General features: G+C 38.2%; 2 protein-coding genes across 6 annotated transcripts in view; one reads left to right on the top strand and one right to left on the bottom strand.

The window, feature by feature from the left end:
- Positions 1 to 3,376, top strand: part of LOC107758297 (brefeldin A-inhibited guanine nucleotide-exchange protein 1-like) — a 74,739-nt gene extending 71,363 nt beyond the window's left edge. For all 4 annotated transcript variants that reach the window (XM_016576006.1, XM_016576005.1, XM_016576004.1 and 1 more), the window contains 2 exons: positions 275 to 392; positions 2,101 to 3,376. In XM_016576006.1, coding sequence (XP_016431492.1) covers positions 275 to 392; positions 2,101 to 2,280 — 298 coding nt within the window. In that variant the 3' untranslated portion in view covers positions 2,281 to 3,376. The remainder of the gene's footprint in view (positions 1 to 274; positions 393 to 2,100) is intronic.
- Positions 3,377 to 4,498: 1,122 nt separating this feature from the next.
- cspp1a (centrosome and spindle pole associated protein 1a) overlaps positions 4,499 to 17,339 on the bottom strand; it is a 26,578-nt gene continuing 13,737 nt past the window's right edge. For both annotated transcript variants that reach the window (XM_016576009.1, XM_016576007.1), the window contains 11 exons: positions 15,446 to 15,589; positions 15,254 to 15,361; positions 13,830 to 13,896; positions 13,626 to 13,752; positions 13,173 to 13,312; positions 11,655 to 11,792; positions 10,630 to 10,673; positions 10,399 to 10,462; positions 9,374 to 9,456; positions 7,296 to 7,446; positions 4,499 to 5,213 (listed from right to left, as the gene is read on the bottom strand). In XM_016576009.1, coding sequence (XP_016431495.1) covers positions 5,005 to 5,213; positions 7,296 to 7,446; positions 9,374 to 9,456; positions 10,399 to 10,462; positions 10,630 to 10,673; positions 11,655 to 11,792; positions 13,173 to 13,312; positions 13,626 to 13,752; positions 13,830 to 13,896; positions 15,254 to 15,361; positions 15,446 to 15,589 — 1,275 coding nt within the window. In that variant the 3' untranslated portion in view covers positions 4,499 to 5,004. The remainder of the gene's footprint in view (positions 5,214 to 7,295; positions 7,447 to 9,373; positions 9,457 to 10,398; positions 10,463 to 10,629; positions 10,674 to 11,654; positions 11,793 to 13,172; positions 13,313 to 13,625; positions 13,753 to 13,829; positions 13,897 to 15,253; positions 15,362 to 15,445; positions 15,590 to 17,339) is intronic.

The following is a 17,339-nucleotide window of genomic DNA, read 5'->3' as shown; positions in this document are numbered from 1 at the left end:
ACTCTGACTTCCTTGTCTGCAGGAAGACTATCAGAGACTCTAATCATCGGCCCAGTGGCCCTGCAGACACGCTTAACCAGGCTAAAGGGGATTTAGGTGAGATTAGGTCATGATGAGTGAAGGAAGTTGCAGGGCAGATGGGGGTTACATAAGACAAATGAGGGGAGGAGCCTATCAGAGGTCATGGCAGAGGTCACCAAGGCTGTATTCAAGATGTTTGCGGTGTACGTGGAATATTTATGTGAAATCCTCTGTCTCTTTTTCGGTCTGTTAGCGTGTGCAGTGACGCTGTGGCTTACTTCCTGACCCTGACGTCTGAGAGCCACCGCGAGGCCTGGACCAACCTACTGCTGCTCTTCCTTACCAAAGTGCTCAAGATCAGTGATGACAGGGTGAGTGTCTGATTCACTGCTGATACATGTGTCAAGCTGCATAGAATTGTTCAGTCCAGCATTTCCCAACTGAGGGTTTGCAATCCCCTAGTGGTTCATGATGGGAACTGCAAGACTGTTCATGAGATTTATATGAAAATAATTTTAAAACAAATGCAAATGATTAAAAAAAACTAACACTTTACTCTTATTTAATATTATATTTTAATATGGATATTTCATGTGCTGACGTCTGATACTGACCAATGACCAATTGAGCATTCAAGCCTTGTAACTGTACCTAATAGCTTGTAAGTGAAAATTGGTTATATAAAGTTTTTGACTTAATATATAAAATATGTAAATATATTTGATCAAATATATGCATTTACTTACTTTTATTATTTAGTAAATATGTTAACATATTTAATAATTCTTAATAAATTAATAATATATTTTGTTGTATACATTATAAACACTATTGTTCAAAAGTTTGAGGTTGGAAAGTTTTATTTATTTTAAGAAATGAATATTTAAGAAAAAAAAACATTCAGCTGATCAAAAGTGACAGTAAAGACTTTTGTAATGTCACAACATAAAAAAAAATCAAATAAATGCTGTTTTTTTTAACTTTCTATTCATCATTTTTTTCCACAAAATATTAAGCAGCACAACTATTTTCAACGTAATAAAATAATAATATGAAATGTTTCTTGAGCAGCAAATCAGAATATTAGAATGATATCTGAAGGATCATGTGACACTGAAGATTGGAGTAATGACTGCTAAAAACTTCAGCTTTGGCAACACAGGAATAAATTCATATTATTATTTTTACTGTATTTTTAATCAAAGAATGCAGCATAAGATATTTCTTTCAAAAACTTGATATCTGAAGGATCATGTGACACTGAAGATTGGAGTAATGACTGCTAAAAACTTCAGCTTTGGCAACACAGGAATAAATTCATAATATTATTATTTTTACTGTATTTTTAATCAAAGAATGCAGCATAAGATATTTCTTTCAAAAACAAAAAATTACCAACCCCAAACTTTTGATGGTAAATATTTTAGGTTACACTTTACTTGAAGGGGTGTGCATAAGACTGACATGACACCTTCATAATCATGACATGACACATGTCATGAATATGAAGGTTTTTTATGCATGTTTATGACAGCTGTCATTAAGTGTCATTCGCTCAGTTATGTAATTTTTAATGCAAAGATGACATTGTCTGAGATGTCTGTTATGGGCTATGGTTAGGGGTAGGGTTAGGTTAGGGTTAGGTCAAATAATGTCATATTTGCATTAAAAATGACATAACTGAGCGAATGACACTTAATGACAGCTGTCATAAACATGCATAAAACCTCCTTCATATCTTATGCACACCCCTTCAAGTAAAGTGTTACCATATTTTATTTAGTAAATGTGATATGATGATCCATATGACAGCAGCTTGAGATCTATTTAACAGAAAAGTGTTTTAATTCCAAATCAAACTAATTGATATGAATGATTAATGCTCAGTCATTTTTTTAATCTTGCTCACAGCACTAATGCATTACAGAGTCACACATAGAGACAATACCACTAGTTTGTGTTGATATAATCAATTATGAGAGCACACCTGGTGCTGATCAACACAGGGTTAATCCGATTACACCAGGGCATGCGGTGGGAAAATGTAAAGGAATTAAAATACATGTGTTTTCTTTGCAGTTCAAGGCCCACGCGTCCCGATACTACCCTCTGCTTTGTGAGATCATGCAGTTTGACCTGATCCCAGAGCTGAGGGCCGCCCTGCGTAAGTTCTTCCTGCGCATCGGATTGGTGTTCCAGATCACCCAGACTTTGGAAGCAGGTCAGCCATCAGGCGTCCAAACTCCCAACGACGCTTAGAAGCAGCAACAGCAGTGCCTGTTCCTGAACGCCACAGACATGCAGTGGACTCCTCTTGTGATCTGCAGGACGTGAGCATCTGATCTCCTGCAACCAATGAGGAACGAGGAGATAGAAAAGATGGACTGCGTCAGATATGATGGTACTAACATCAACCTCCCCCCGCCTGCCCTTTCAGGGTCTGCTCTGGACAAACAGCCAATCCCAGTTCAGGAATTACGTCCCATCCACTGGACAAATGACCAGGCCTTGTACAATAGGATCAAATTATCTAGAACATCATGAGGATGCTGAATATCGCTACTACTATACAAATGCTTGACCTTTGAGATCTTCAAAAGGTCCAAATATAGTTCAATACAGTGTCTTGGCATTATATTAAAAGCTGTTTGACAGAAGGGTTGCATATCAAGCGATGTGATGTTTCTCAAGTGATTCAGATTTTTTTTTTTTTTTGCACCGCTAATGGCTAACATTAGCATGAATAACTCCGAAGAAACTAGTTGTACAGAATTCCAGCTTTGTAATAGAATCTCATAACACTAGATTTTGTTTTCTGTATCTTTTTGTTTGTTTCTTGGAAATTTGCTGCACTTGTTTTCTTGATCAAAATGCACTGGAGATTTTTACTTTTGTGATAAATTATTGAACTATGCCATCTTTCCCTCCATAACTGTCCAGCTGGAGATTTCTAATACGATATGAAGTGATGAGTTCAATTTACTCCATTTTATATATGCTGACACTTTTTTTAATTGAACACTGAGGGCAACTGAGATCCTTGAAAAGGAAATAACTGGAACTTGAAAATTGAGGGCGAGTTAAATGTGAGCTGCATCTGAATCACTGGTTTGTATCCATGTTTGAAGTTAGGCTTCACTCTACGTGTACAAATTTAAAAAAAAAAAGTTAATATATTTAAAATCTTCTCTTTGGTTTTGGGGGTGGGTTGTATTGTATAGAAATTAATGATAGCTGCGCTTTAAAACTGTTGATGGAATAAGGATGTGAAGCATTCCTGGCTAGTGAGGGTGACTGTAATGGTACAGCCCTGTAAAGTTTTCTATTATGGAATAAAATGATCTGTACAACTCTATACCACACTGATCCTTATCACCACACATTCTAAGCAGAGATAGTGCTACGTCCTTAATAACAATGGATGAAATGTTTAGACCTCTACTGATGATTAAATCTAGAGTATGTCCACGATTGTGTGTGGGTTCATGCACACAATCGTAGGTTAATAAAGTTTTGGAACTTGGTGCATTTGCTCTGATGAATTTTGAATTATGAAAGGGAATTCCAAAATAAAAAATTTTTAAAAAGTGATTATGTGACATATATACAAATGTTCCAAAATATTTCTATTTCAAACAAACAAAAAATATTCCGGGAGAAAAAAAAAAAAAGAGCCGTTTTTTATGTTGGAAAAAAAAATCTGAAGACTGAAAGTTCAGCTTTGCCATCAAAGGAATAAATTACATTTTAAAATAAATTACAACAGAAAAGTGTTATTTTAAATTGTAAAAAAATATTTCACAATATTATTGTTTTTACTGTATTTTAATCAAATAAATGCAGCCTTGGTGAGCATATAAAACTAATTAAAAAAAAAAAAATCTTACCAACCCCTACCTTTTTAACAGTAGTGCCAAAGCTATATTTAAAAAAAAAAATCGATTGAAACACTGTTTGAGCAATTTCAGTTACCGTTTGAATTTCATAATAAACAGTCTGAGTTTTTATATGGTCAACTGTATCAGAAACAACAAATCAAATTGTGACTTTTTGCTTATAATCGCGTTTTTCCAAGAACTGAGCTGTAAAAAAATTATAGAATGCGAACACACGCATCACATTTCACTGGGGTTTTTTTCAACGTAGAAGCCAGCCGTTTTCTGTGAATGTGCGAGACTTCCGGTTCATTAACTACTGTAGGGAAATATGAATAAGATTGCCGTAAACGGTAAAACTGCTTGTGCTACAAACCAGTGAGTTCATAATTAAGATAATACACTAAAATAATATGGTAAGACACACCGGTTTGCAATATCAAGCAGCAAAACGAGCTGTTTTGTACAACTAAAAATAGCTGGACGTGGATGACACTGGAAGCCAGACATTACATTTTAAAAATGAACAATTTTACAAATGGCCGCGCCCACTCTTATGGGAAAAATAAGGTGGATAGATCAAATACAAAGTGTTCGAAATTTCTTAAAATATTTATTAAAGAGTCCATAGACATTACCTTACATGCTAATTAAATTAGCTTATGTTTTCAGTTAGACTGTAAACTTATGCTTGCATAAGCTCATATTCCTACTTACAATTCATGTGTCGTAAAACAATCATTAAAAATGAAAATCTAATTACATATTACAACATTGGAAGTCCATATCTCTCACCTGATAAACAGAATTCATGCAGTTTACACGTTCATACAGTCACAGTATGAAGCATCAAAGTGAATATCTCCCAGACTGCACTCTCTGACCGGAGGGAACAGACTCTTAATGCTACAGGAAGTGTTCCAGAACTTTCTAAGTGCAATATTTCATTCACATCAATTAAAAGACAGGAACGAAGAAACTGGACTTATAAATCGTTAATGTTCATCTTTGGCCTCAAGTATACAAGTTTGTATATACTTGTATAAACAAAATAGCTACATAGCAAAACTGTCATAAGAATTCAGAATTCATGTGTTTTGAATGAGATTTAACCATGGTAAGTGGACGGCCCTTCCCAATCCTGGCCTATGTGGTTTCGGCTGGATGGCCTGCGACTGCCCATGAATCTCTTCAGTGTTTCTGAGGAACTAGGACGTAACCAGGGGTCTGTGGCAATGGTGTTGATGGAAACACGTCGGTTGGTTGAAGGAGGAGTCTGTGGCCATAGTTCCTCCCCTTCCTCTGTTGACACTTCCCCTAGATAGCACAAAAGATACATATCTCAGTGCTTCTGATTACATTTCTGGCTTTGCGTTTAGCAAGCTAACAGCTTAGCATAGCGCTAACTGATTAAGAAAAGCTTTTGAGTAGCTAAAACAAGATATCACAATTGACATTTTTTGGTCTTTGTGTACTTTGGATTCTAGATATATTCACCCCTAAAAATCACGCAAAACAGCAAACTGCAGTTGGTCGTGTTAAGCCCAAAGTATTCTTTATTTTGCGTATGGTGCACATGCCATAAATGTCAACATCAGCATAGTACTGTATGTGTGCAGCCCGATGTTGCTAACCTTGCATACTCTGTACCCTCAGCTCACATATACGCCTTTAATTTTTTTGAACTAATTACTTTGTCCACAAGGTGGCAGCACTGGTCCAGGACATTGCAATCAAAATAGAAATTGATCGATTACAACAACAATAGACAAAACGCTTGTGTGAGAGGGTTAAGAGACACCCACAACTCTAGTTTAAAAGAGTACAAAGACATTTTTATCACCCATAACTTCTGGAGAGAAATAGCGCAGATACTGGACAAAGTTGAATCTTTCTAGTTCGTATGTGTTTAGTCATTCAATTAAATGGAGTAAACTTTGAAAGGCTATGCGTTCTGCTGTATGCATACGCTAAAGGCCCCCAATATACGTAAAGCGAAATCGAAGAATGAACTGATGTGATGTCATTTCGAACAAACATTTCGATCAGACCAAAACTGAGTTCAAAAGAGTTTGCCAAAGAAAACTTTCCAGAAAAGTTTGCTCTGACTGGTAAACACATTCAAACTACCATTCAAACTAAAACTGTTATATGGATGTTCGCTAACAATATACTGCTGCTCAGTTGTTTGAAACTTCTTTTTAACACTAAGCAAAGTGTAAAACTCTGCTGTGCATATATCAAGACCTTAAGCGACCCCATCAAAACTAAATTTAGGGTGACCATTAGGGCTGCAACGATAAATCGATGCAGAATCGATTCGTGGATGGATTCTGAGATCTTCCGAATGCATCGCGATTCTCTCTGGAATCGATTCTGATCTTAGATTTTAACAGCAGATGGCGCTCTAATCTAGTTTTTTTATCCGCACACTCAAATGCTCATGAAGAAATGCTGAAGAGCGCTTGTGCGTTTGGCTGAGTCATGTAATTTCACCTCAGCTCACAATGATTTTATGACGCGAGATTAATGTAAACACAGCCCACTGTGAACACCCTTGTAATTCGCTTCAACCTTTTCGAATTTTATGAATGATTATTTTAGTTCAAGTGTGTGCAAGGATTTGGAACCAAGCCGAGTACGGCATGCAGCACCATCTGCTGTTCAAAACTAAGCTCAGAATCGACTAGAGAAAGAATCGCGATGCATTTCGGAAAATCTCAGAATAGATGCGGAATCATTTCTCGATTCGCGATGCATCGATTTATTTTCCCAGCCCTAGTGACCATACGTGCCCTTTTTACCGGACACGTCCTAGCCCGGATTTCTATATTGCCTAAAATATCCAGGTTTTGGCTTTGTTTGCACTGTACAGACCGATCGGTGTTATGACATCAAAGTACCGTGAGAGCTGTAGAGAGCAGTCGGCTCATTATGCTTTCGAATCGCTCTTGTGGTACTTTGATGTCATACCCTGATCCGTCTGTGCAGTGCCGCTTCAAGTCAAACACCTAATATGTAAGCGCATTTGCATCGCCTTGACGTTCTCTGTAGATCCCTACTCCTCACATGCCACGATTGGTCGATTATGTACAATGCCTGCATGTTATTGGTCAAACTACTTTTCGATCATTACCTTCAGCAAGTATGAAAACAAAGCCAAAACCTGGATATTTTTGGCAATATAGAAATCCTGGCCAGGACGTGTCTGGGAAAAAGAGCATGTATGGTCACCCTACTAAAGTATACTTTAGGTTTTACATGTTGGTCTCTTCCTGTCAGAGTGTGCCAGATTAAGCTGGAGTGTTGACCAGACTTAACGGCAGTAGTCAAATGTAGTCTGGATGGACAAGACTAACCAACCCTAGGTGATCTCCTTTCGGATTCAGAGCTCCTAACCTGATCTCCAATCATGTTCTCTCATGTTGTTCAGCGATGTCATCTTGTTCTTTGTGCGCTCTCTCAGCCGCTCTATTTCTGTGCTGGTTAGCGAGTGCAGAGACTGACTGTCAGGACTGCTGTCAGGTCGAGCGTACCGGTTTACCACATCCTACCGACAAAACAAAAGTACAGTCATTCAGCACTGGTCAGTCATTCGATGCACATTCTAGTTCTGTTCCAAATCCCAACCCAATGGCTTCTAAATAGTAAGCAGGCTTTGAAGATACCTTGTTTTAACCAAATTCTTAGGCAGGATGCATGTAATCCCATAATGCATTGCAACAATTGGAGTTGTTGCCTATAGCTGCGTCTCATTTAGAAGGATGCGCCCTCCGGAGGTCGCATTCGAAGGCTGCATACGTCATCGAGGCTGTCTCATTTCAGAAAAGCAAGTAGGACACTCCGAATGCGACCTTCGAATGCGACCTTCTTTCACAGGAATTCGGAGGATGCATGAGGTGTATCCTTCGCTGCTACAGATAACCCACAATTCTTTGCGTCGCCGTAAACAACCGTTGTTAATTTGAAAAATACTGTACGTACGCTGCAGCTCCTCAAACATTGAACAAAATAAAACCAGTAAAAGCATTTTTTTTTTTTTATTACTTTCCAAATTTAGAAATAATTTTCCTTCATTTACGTAGTGTGAGAGCGCAACGATGCTCTAAATGTATTGGCATAGCAACGTGATACTTCCTGTTTCCTTTTCCGCCTGTCCTACGAAGGCAGTCTCGTTTAATTCTAGGTTGAGGACACTTCGTATATGCATCCTACAGAGGATGCGACCTCCAGAGGATTCGACCTCCGGAGGGCGCAGCCTTCTAAATGAGACACAGCTTCTGTAGAGCGTTCCAAATCAGTCAATTACAAAGTTCCACTGTACTGCTAGATGGACACGTTTGACAGTTGCATTCACATCTCATGTCTTTTGCAGAATCTCACACAATATTGCATTCTAAAAATCTGGTGCTCAAGTTTAGAAGTTCAACTTTTAAAAAGTGTGACTCTATACCAGGGGTCCCCAAACTACGGCCCGCGGGCCAAATGCGGCCCACCCCCACATTTGGACCGGCCCTCTGAACAATGCCAGAGACATATTTTGAAAATTTTATTTTAAATATACAGTTTCACTTATATCATGTCTATATTTGATAATAAATATTGGCTTTCAGACTAAAATTTCCCTTGGTTATTAACGTAGCCTAATTATTTGTTAAATTCACCTACCAACAGAATGGTACGTTCAACATAACGTACCATCACGATCAAACAGGTGACGCACGAAGCAGCGAAAAAATTCAAAGAGACGACAAAATGGCCAAGCGGTTGGGAAAGAGAAAGGTTGATTCAGAATGCAGGGTATTTAACCAAAAGTGGACAAGTAATTATTTTTTTGTTCAGTGCAAAGAAGTGGCTGTTTGTCTCATCTGTCAAGAAACACACTGATGAACATTTGCATCAGTCTTTGAGACTGGCTGTGACAGGAATGGAACCTGACATTGGACTTCTCACTAGCCAGAAGCAAGCCCACAGTTCACACTAATTAATATGCATAAGTAAATGTTTTGATTTTGAATAGCACTGAATATGAAAAAATGTCATTATGATAGTAATAACAATGCTCTTTTAATAGGCTATATGTCTCTTGAAAAGTAATCATTTGTCTGTACGGTACATAACAAAATAAACTATTCTAGCATTAGGAGGCATAAATAAATACATTTAAAATCATAATAAAATCTCCACAATAATACTAGTAGTCACTCCGGCCCATGTAATTTTCTGTTACAAACCGACCCGGCCTCCCATTAAAGAAAGAGAAAATGATGTGGCCCTTGCAGAAAAAAGTTTGGGGACCCCTGCTCTATACCTTCCTTTTTCCCCATTCTACTGCCCCACGTTCTGCACAAATGGCCCCTTGGAAGGTAGCTGCCCATGTAGGAAGTAGTCAGCAAGGCAGCTAGGTTTCAGAACAGAGCTAATGACTTTGCCTTGGTCAAGTGAGGTTGTAGTTGTGTATAACTGGGAACTCTTACTTCAGACATGTCTGTCTTCCTAACTGCCGGTCTCGCTCTCTGGTCACGCCGGGATTGCAGAAGGAATGAATCGCCACTGGGGTCTGTGTAGAAACAACTGATTGGTTATTTACAGCTGACAAATGTTCAGCAACAGCAGGCTCTGCAGTCCCTCCTCTCTCGAGATTCTCTCTAGCTCCATCATGCACGAGTCAAGCAATCAAAGCTTGGTAATTGAAACTGAGCAAATGAAATGGCATTTAATGGATGAGACTGAGACTGTTTTGGAAACTCATTTACAAGGTGGCTGCCGATCTCTCTGGGGTGCCGCTGAGGACAGGCATTATCCTCACCCCAGAGTCAATCTCTCTTCTGTCTGGTATTCATAGCTGTCATCCGTCTCTGGTGGCAGTGACAGCAGCTGTCTGATGGCGGTGTCACGCATTGTCTGCTGCTCATACTGACACATACACAACCCTATAATTGTAAAAACTTCCCATAGATGTCTATTGTTTCTAAATGATGTTAATCAATATGCCCCAACTCTAATGCAATCCCTGAAATGTCTTAAATAAGATATCACATTATATTATTAAATTAAAGATGAACTACAGAACTAAATATCACAATACCAAGTTTGGCCTTCACCAGTATAGCAAAACACTTCATGGCATAGGTTATTATGATGATAGTCCACCCAAAAATTAAAATACAGTCATTACTTACCCTTATGTCATTCCAAACCTGTATGACTTAATTTTCTTCTGTTTAGCACAAAAGAAGAGATTTTGAGGAATGTTGGTAACCAAGCATTTGGATATTTCTCAAAATTATTCAAATTCCACAAAAGAAATCGTCATACAGGTTTGGAATGACATGAGTGTGAATAAATTACCACTTTTATTTTTGGGTGATTCCTTTAAGTATACTGGTGGGTGTAATCTAAATGTAATCTAAAAGTCTAAACTTTGCATGTGAAAAAGCATTGGTGACATACATTTGTGAGGAAAACACAACCCTCCGTTCTTCATTTTATGGGAACTTACCAATAAAGGCGCTCTCTGAGTCTAACAGCAAGTGTCTGCCTGGATCCTGTGCAGAATTCAGCCTCTGGGGGGATCAACACATCAATAAAGATGTCAAGTCAATAACCAGAACCATCAGACAGCACTAACAGAGTGCAGATACCCCCTTAAAGGGCTCACAAAAATGGGTCACAGAAAAACAGACAAGATTTTTTTGTGGTGCACATGCACCAGTGTGTACACTCTACTCACTTGCTCATGATGCCGCTGCCCTGAAGATACCATGTCAAAGTAATCTGCCCAGGAAATACAGGTACTGTATGAGTCTGCAGTTATTTAATGTAATTTTCAGTAATTATACATTTTATTTATATAGTACCATTCAAAAGGTTTTTTTAAAGGGGTCATATGATGCGATTAAAAATCGACGCGTTTCAGAAAGGCGGGGCATAGAGGAGAAACAATAATGTACATTATGTGGAAAATAATGTGTTTTTTGAACCTTAAACCGCATAAACACATTGCATTACACCAAATACAACGTCTTCAACGTCTTTTTAGCAACGTCATATGACCCCTTTAAATGTTTTTGAAAGTCTCTTAAGGCCTATTCAGCCCAAGAGCGACAACTATAAAGATAACTATAACGTTAACTATATTAGCATCCACATCAATGAACGATATTGTTCTGTTTATTATAAGTGCGCATTGCAGTTAAATTGTCTGCCGCTTTAAAACGCTCAAGCTCTTTAAAGCAGGATGGATTCTGATTGGCTGTCAATGTTTTGATCTTTCATCTGCTGGAAAAAAAAAACGTTTTGAAAGTGATACCAACAACATTGTTTCTCTTTGGTATTATCATTATAGTTGTGGTATTATTACAATTTAAAAGATCTGTTTTCTATTTTAATATATATTGTAATGTGACGGCAAAGCTTAATTTTCAGCAACCGTTACTCCAGTCTTCAGTGTCTTCAGAAATCATTCTAATACGCTGATTTGGTGCTCAAGAAACATTTCTTCTTTTTAATATCGATGTTGAAAACAGTTGTGCTGCTTTATTCTTGTGGAAATCGTGATGCACTTTTTTAGGATTCTGATTTTATGCATCCTTGCTGAATAAAAGTATTAATTTCTTTTAATAAATCATACTAACCAATACCAAAATGTATATACATAATATGCATGTATATATATATAAGTATAGGATATACTATTCAAAAATGTAAAAAAAAAGAAAAAGAAAAAAAAAAGCCCATCCTCAATAACAGACTGACCAGCAGCTCTGCCCCTCCTCAGGCTGTTGATGGTTCGTTGCTGTTGGCGTAACAGGGCCTGCTGCTGGATATCTAGACTGTGATCATCACTGGGGGGGTCAGGATACGTCTGCCGCACCTCCTCACGAGATGCACCATCTGATAACACAAACACACACAGATAAGAGTCATCCTCTCCTCCAGGACTACAGCCTCACTGACAGATAATGCAGGGATGTTGAATAGATATATTGAGTGGAACATTTACAAACATTATCCGATCACAGAAAACACTGACACATATAGCACAGTGTTGGAAGTATTGTCCATCACATATGACAGGAGAACAGCAGCTCTGCCATGGCCAAACCAGTTGGCACAGCGATGTAGAGAGAATCAGAGCTAAAATAAATAGCATGACAAAGCAAGGGCATGGAGCAGAGCGCTGAGTCACGGTTCACAGAGAGGCTACTCATTTCTCTCCTGCTGGGGGGTTTGATGACTGATACGACCGTTCACCCCATGAGGTGGGCAGATGGAGAGGAAGAGCTGTTGAATCCATCTTCTGAGCAGAGGAGAAGGTTAAAGATTTTCATAAGCGACATTACAGGAACAGACATTCCTCTAGGAAAACACATTAGCATTTGATACTATATTAGCATCAGGACATTGGACGTAAAATAATCCTAGTTTCACTCAGCCATATCCAGGTTTTTGCTCTGTGGATGAAAGTGTAATTGATTTAAAGCCTCAAAAATGTTGTTTCATATAGATATTCTCCTGTTTAATCTTTAGCTTAGCCATTAGCGTCTGCTCCAACAACCCTGCAAAATGTGTTATTTTAGTATTATTTATATACAATTACAGTATTTATTCACATTTTGCATTAGCTTTTATATTTTCAGTTTTCATTTTAGTTTAGGTAATTTTACTATGTGTTTTTTTTTTCTATGTATCATTCATTTATATCCATTTCAGTTTTGTAATTTTTGTACTTCAACTTTACATTTTAGTTTTTAAAAGTTTTTCTCTAATATTTATACATCTTTCATTTAATGATAACAATTATTTGTAGTTAACAGTAATAACCTCGATTACAAATAGCTACTTTTTATTAACTTCCTCCATCCATCCACCTATCCATCCATCCAGTCAGCATTCTGGATCAGGAAAATAAGAGTTTGACTCTAAAACCTAAAATCCTTTTATGGCAAGTCTGTCCACACGACAGCCATCTTGGCATGTAGCATTTTGCTAAACTCATTTAGCCAGTGTGGTAATGTGTGACTATTATAGGTGTTTGAAGAGCAGATGGTAGTTTTTTGATGTTACACAGAAGCTAACAAAGGATCAGAGCGTGAGTAACAGGAAATGAGCGTGGCTATTGGTGGATATGTGAATGTAATAAAGGCTGGTGAATGGGATTTCGGGAGCCATCACAGCTGTGATGAGTCTTTATGAGAGTGACATTACAGACCTATTGAAGAGCTCTGGAGAGGTTTTTCAAGCAAAAGACAGGAAATTCTGTGTCACATTCACCTCTGTACTTCAGATTGTTAAACTCCTGCAGGTTCTGCATGTTGACCGCTGCAGTGGTGTGGGAAGCCGGCCTCCTGTTGGGGACTTGTTTGCGTAGTCTCGCCACTTCAAAAACATCCTCCGGGAGGTGCTCTTTTGACCTGTTCAATATGTAAGGCATAAGGGTCAGAGGGACAAAATAAACCTTGCCAGGATGATCAAGAGCCCAACACAAAGTATCTAGTATCATTCTGAAATGGTTTATTTTGTGATAATTACCTGTTGACTGTACATTATCCCATATTACATGGCTACTTACCAAATAAATAAGGACAATGGTCAAATATACAGTTTAGCAGTCATTATTCCAGAAAATATTGTTCACTTAGGGTTTTTGTGGGGGGAAAGGAACTTCATTACAGGTTCTAACTAACCACACGTGTTCTGAATGTGTGTCTGCAGGATGTTTGCTACCTGCTATGAACAGGAGGGGTGTGATCATTTCTGTTAGACTGCATCAATTCTCCCTCCAGACGTCTCCGTTCACTCCGCAGCTGCCTACGCAAGGCTGATAACTCCCTGATCACAGTATGTTTTTCTTCTGAAACACAAAGTCAGTACACAATTCAGGGATACGGTCCTTTACAGCTCTGGTGGTGGCGACAGGATGTAAGTTACCTGTGGCCCTGATCTCGTTCCTGCGGGCAGGCACTGGGGGAGAATGTGGTGCTGACATTGATCGAATCTGTTTGGGGAAAAAAAACAAATAAACTGTAATTAGTCTCTTTACATGTCATTCACTTAGACGTTCCTGTCTAAGTTTGAGGTTGTTGTCCAGAATAAGACATTTTTTTGGGAGGGAAATTGTAACTTTTTATTTTGTTATATGAAGATCACATTAAAACAGTCTTGGAAATGTTTTATTATTTTTTTTATTATATTAAGAGAAAAAAAAAAAAGACCGTTACCCTGTTAATGCATGTTTAAACTGGACATTTTGATGGACAAAGTAAACTAGTAAGAGTGTGAAAAGTGTGTTTATTTTCAATAATTATCTGCAAATATTCGGCGTAAAGCAATTGTTTGTTTTTAGTTCGTTTGAATTTTCCCTTTCCCTCTTTTCCTCACTTTTAAATAGCTTGTAAAAGCGGCGTGTGCATTTTACTTTCACTTTCAAATAGCGGCAATTCGGAGTAAAGGAATTGTTCGTTTTTAGTTCGTTTGAATTTTCCCTCTTTTCCTTCGCTTTTAAATGTGCCGTTTACTTTTCGAATTAGCGGCAATTCGGCGTCAATTGCTTGAATGCAAGAACAAAATACAACGTCAAACTCACTTCAGCCTATATATAAAACATAGAACTTTTATTAACAAAACAAATAAAAATACACCATGCTATAAGGCAGGCTATGCCTAATATAAAATAACAAATAAAAGTAAAAATCAGCAAACAATAAGGAACCAATTAAATAAGAAACAAATAAAAAAAAAAAACTTCCAAACTTAGATAAACGGCAAAAGTCAACAGGCTTTTCAAAATCCAAAATATTGCCAAACAGGCGCTTCTGCATTTCGTTTCGAAACTAAATCATCCGCGATCGTCTTGTCAGTCTTACCCCACTCTTCTTGTCAGTCAGCTCGACTCACTGGATAAATTTATTTATTTTTATTTATTTATTTAGTCATTTATTATATATATTATTTCATTTCCATTTAGTTTATTGAAGTATTAAAATAACTCAAATTAAATAAAACTAAAAACTTAATAAAAGACCTATACAGACATAATAAATTCAGACATAATTAAACTAAAATTAAAATAAATAACAAATTAATAAATAAATGAAATCTGATCTGTGATGCGACTGTCGTTCGGCACGCTGCATTGAGCAGCCGCGTTCAGTTTTTAATTGTAGTGTCTGTTCTTTTACTGAATTAAATAATTTTTATTACTAAAAAAAATAAAATCGACGGTGGGGGTCGGTGACGCGGTGGGCAAGTGACGTAACCGGTGTTGCGGCTTAACACCGGTATCACCGTCAGCACCGTCTATCGCGGCAAGTCTACTATGAAGCAAGAAGTAGTTGTGCGCATTTGTCACTCACAGACAGAGTAGCAGAAGAGCGGTGGCTCTCCACCGATGGAGGTCTGGGCGTCTGCTGACGTAGGTTCTTCTGCAAGGCTGGTAGGGGTGGTGACGGTGCCCTGTGGACCTTTTGGTATTTGAGAATAATGTGTCAGCACATTGTGTGCGCATATGAACAAATGTAACAGACCTGATAATGTGCACTCTTCACCTCCTCCAGATGTGTCTCTTTCTCTCTCTCCTGCCTCTTTCTCAGGGCTTCGTTCTCCTTCTCCTCCACTTCTTTCCTCATTTTCTCAGCCTCTTTACGGCGCTCTTCGGCTTGCCTAATCAACTCCTCATTTTTGGCCATTTGCTATAAAATAGGTGACAGAAAGGAAGCACATCCTGTGGTTCTGTACCTTGTCTTTCAACTTGCACTGTGTCATTGTTCATCTAATTTTCCTGTCATTTTCCATTAATTTCAATAGGAATCTACGTCATTTCAATAGGAAACTGGAATTTCACATGATGGCGATAGAATTTCCCCATACAGATTTTACATTGGATTCAAGTTGGTCAAGTGAATTCACCACGTTGACTAACAGAAAGCCAGAAAATTACTTGTTTGACCACGAGTTGTGCTTCACTGACATTGGATATAAACCTTTTTTGGCTGTGAAATTTCACCAAAATTTCTCCAATGTAACTGCTGGTACAGTATTATGACACCATTACAACGGCAAAAAGCATCTTTCCATTGACAGCCGTTCGAATGTAGCTGTTTGTTAGGGATTAAAGGGGAAAGCTTTTATCGTTTGCCGTTTTTTGTGTCACGCTTGGTTAGGACACTGTGTGAAGGCCTTTAGAGCAGAGGTCCCCAACCACCGGGTCGCGACCCACTACCGGGCCGTGGAAGAATTGCTACCGGGTCGCAAGAACGTTCTGGGAAAAATGTGTATAGATATGACACTCTGTTATTTATTTATGTTAATGATTGTTCTAATTATTCTGTATTTTCCTTGTATGCGATTGATATGGAGCAGCAATTAGACAATTTCATGTTAAATAAGTAAATGAAAGATTGCTCTGATCTGTCACATATTAGGAATTAAATGGATCGCAGTTGATCCGTAATACGTACGGATGAGACCCTACCGTTCGGCACGCACGTGATTCGCAGATTAATTTGCCAATTTACACGTACAAGCAATTTTAAACCACAAGAAGAAGAAACGAAAGAGAGCTCAATTCGTTACTCACGCACTGTGCTCGCACACAATCAAAGAGTGCACAAGCATAGAGACGTGTTTCAGACAGCTCGGAAATACTGAGTTGCGTATACATAGGCCTACACATAAAATTAGCCTATGTCAAAAACCCATCACGGCATTGTCATTCTCTGTGCTTTAAATATTTTTTTCTTGCTTATCCGAAAAAAGTCCGATCTGTGACTCCAAAAAAAAAAAACACTATATATATATTAGGTTTGGCCATTTGCTATAAAATAGGTGACAGAAAGGAAGCACATCCTGTGGTTCTGTACCTTGTCTTTCAACTTGCACTGTGTCATTGTTCATCTAATTTTCCTGTCATTTTCCATTAATTTCAATAGGAATCTACGTCATTTCAATAGGAAACTGGAATTTCACATGATGGCGATAGAATTTCCCCATACAGATTTTACATTGGATTCAAGTTGGTCAAGTGAATTCACCACGTTGACTAACAGAAAACCAGAAAATTACTTGTTTGACCACGAGTTGTGCTTCACTGACATTGGATATAAACCTTTTCTGGCTGTGAAATTTCACCAAAATTTCTCCAATGTAACTGCTGGTACAGTATTATGACACCATTACAACGGCAAAAAGCATCTTTCCATTGACAGCCGTTCGAATGTAGCTGTTTGTTAGGGATTAAAGGGGAAAGCTTTTATCGTTTGCCGTTTTTTGTGTCACGCTTGGTTAGGACACTGTGTGAAGGCCTTTAGAGCAGAGGTCCCCAACCACCGGGTCGCGACCCACTACCGGGCCGTGGAAGAATTGCTACCGGGTCGCAAGAACGTTCTGGGAAAAATGTGTATAGATATGACACTCTGTTATTTATTTATGTTAATGATTGTT

The sequence above is a fragment of the Sinocyclocheilus rhinocerous genome, unplaced genomic scaffold, assembly GCF_001515625.1.
Source record: "Sinocyclocheilus rhinocerous isolate Xijiao unplaced genomic scaffold, SAMN03320098_v1.1 scaffold142, whole genome shotgun sequence".
In the NCBI taxonomy this organism is placed as follows: domain Eukaryota; kingdom Metazoa; phylum Chordata; class Actinopteri; order Cypriniformes; family Cyprinidae; genus Sinocyclocheilus; species Sinocyclocheilus rhinocerous.
The sequence above is the reverse complement of the archived record's forward strand: the minus strand, read 5'-3'. Positions and strand labels throughout refer to the sequence as shown.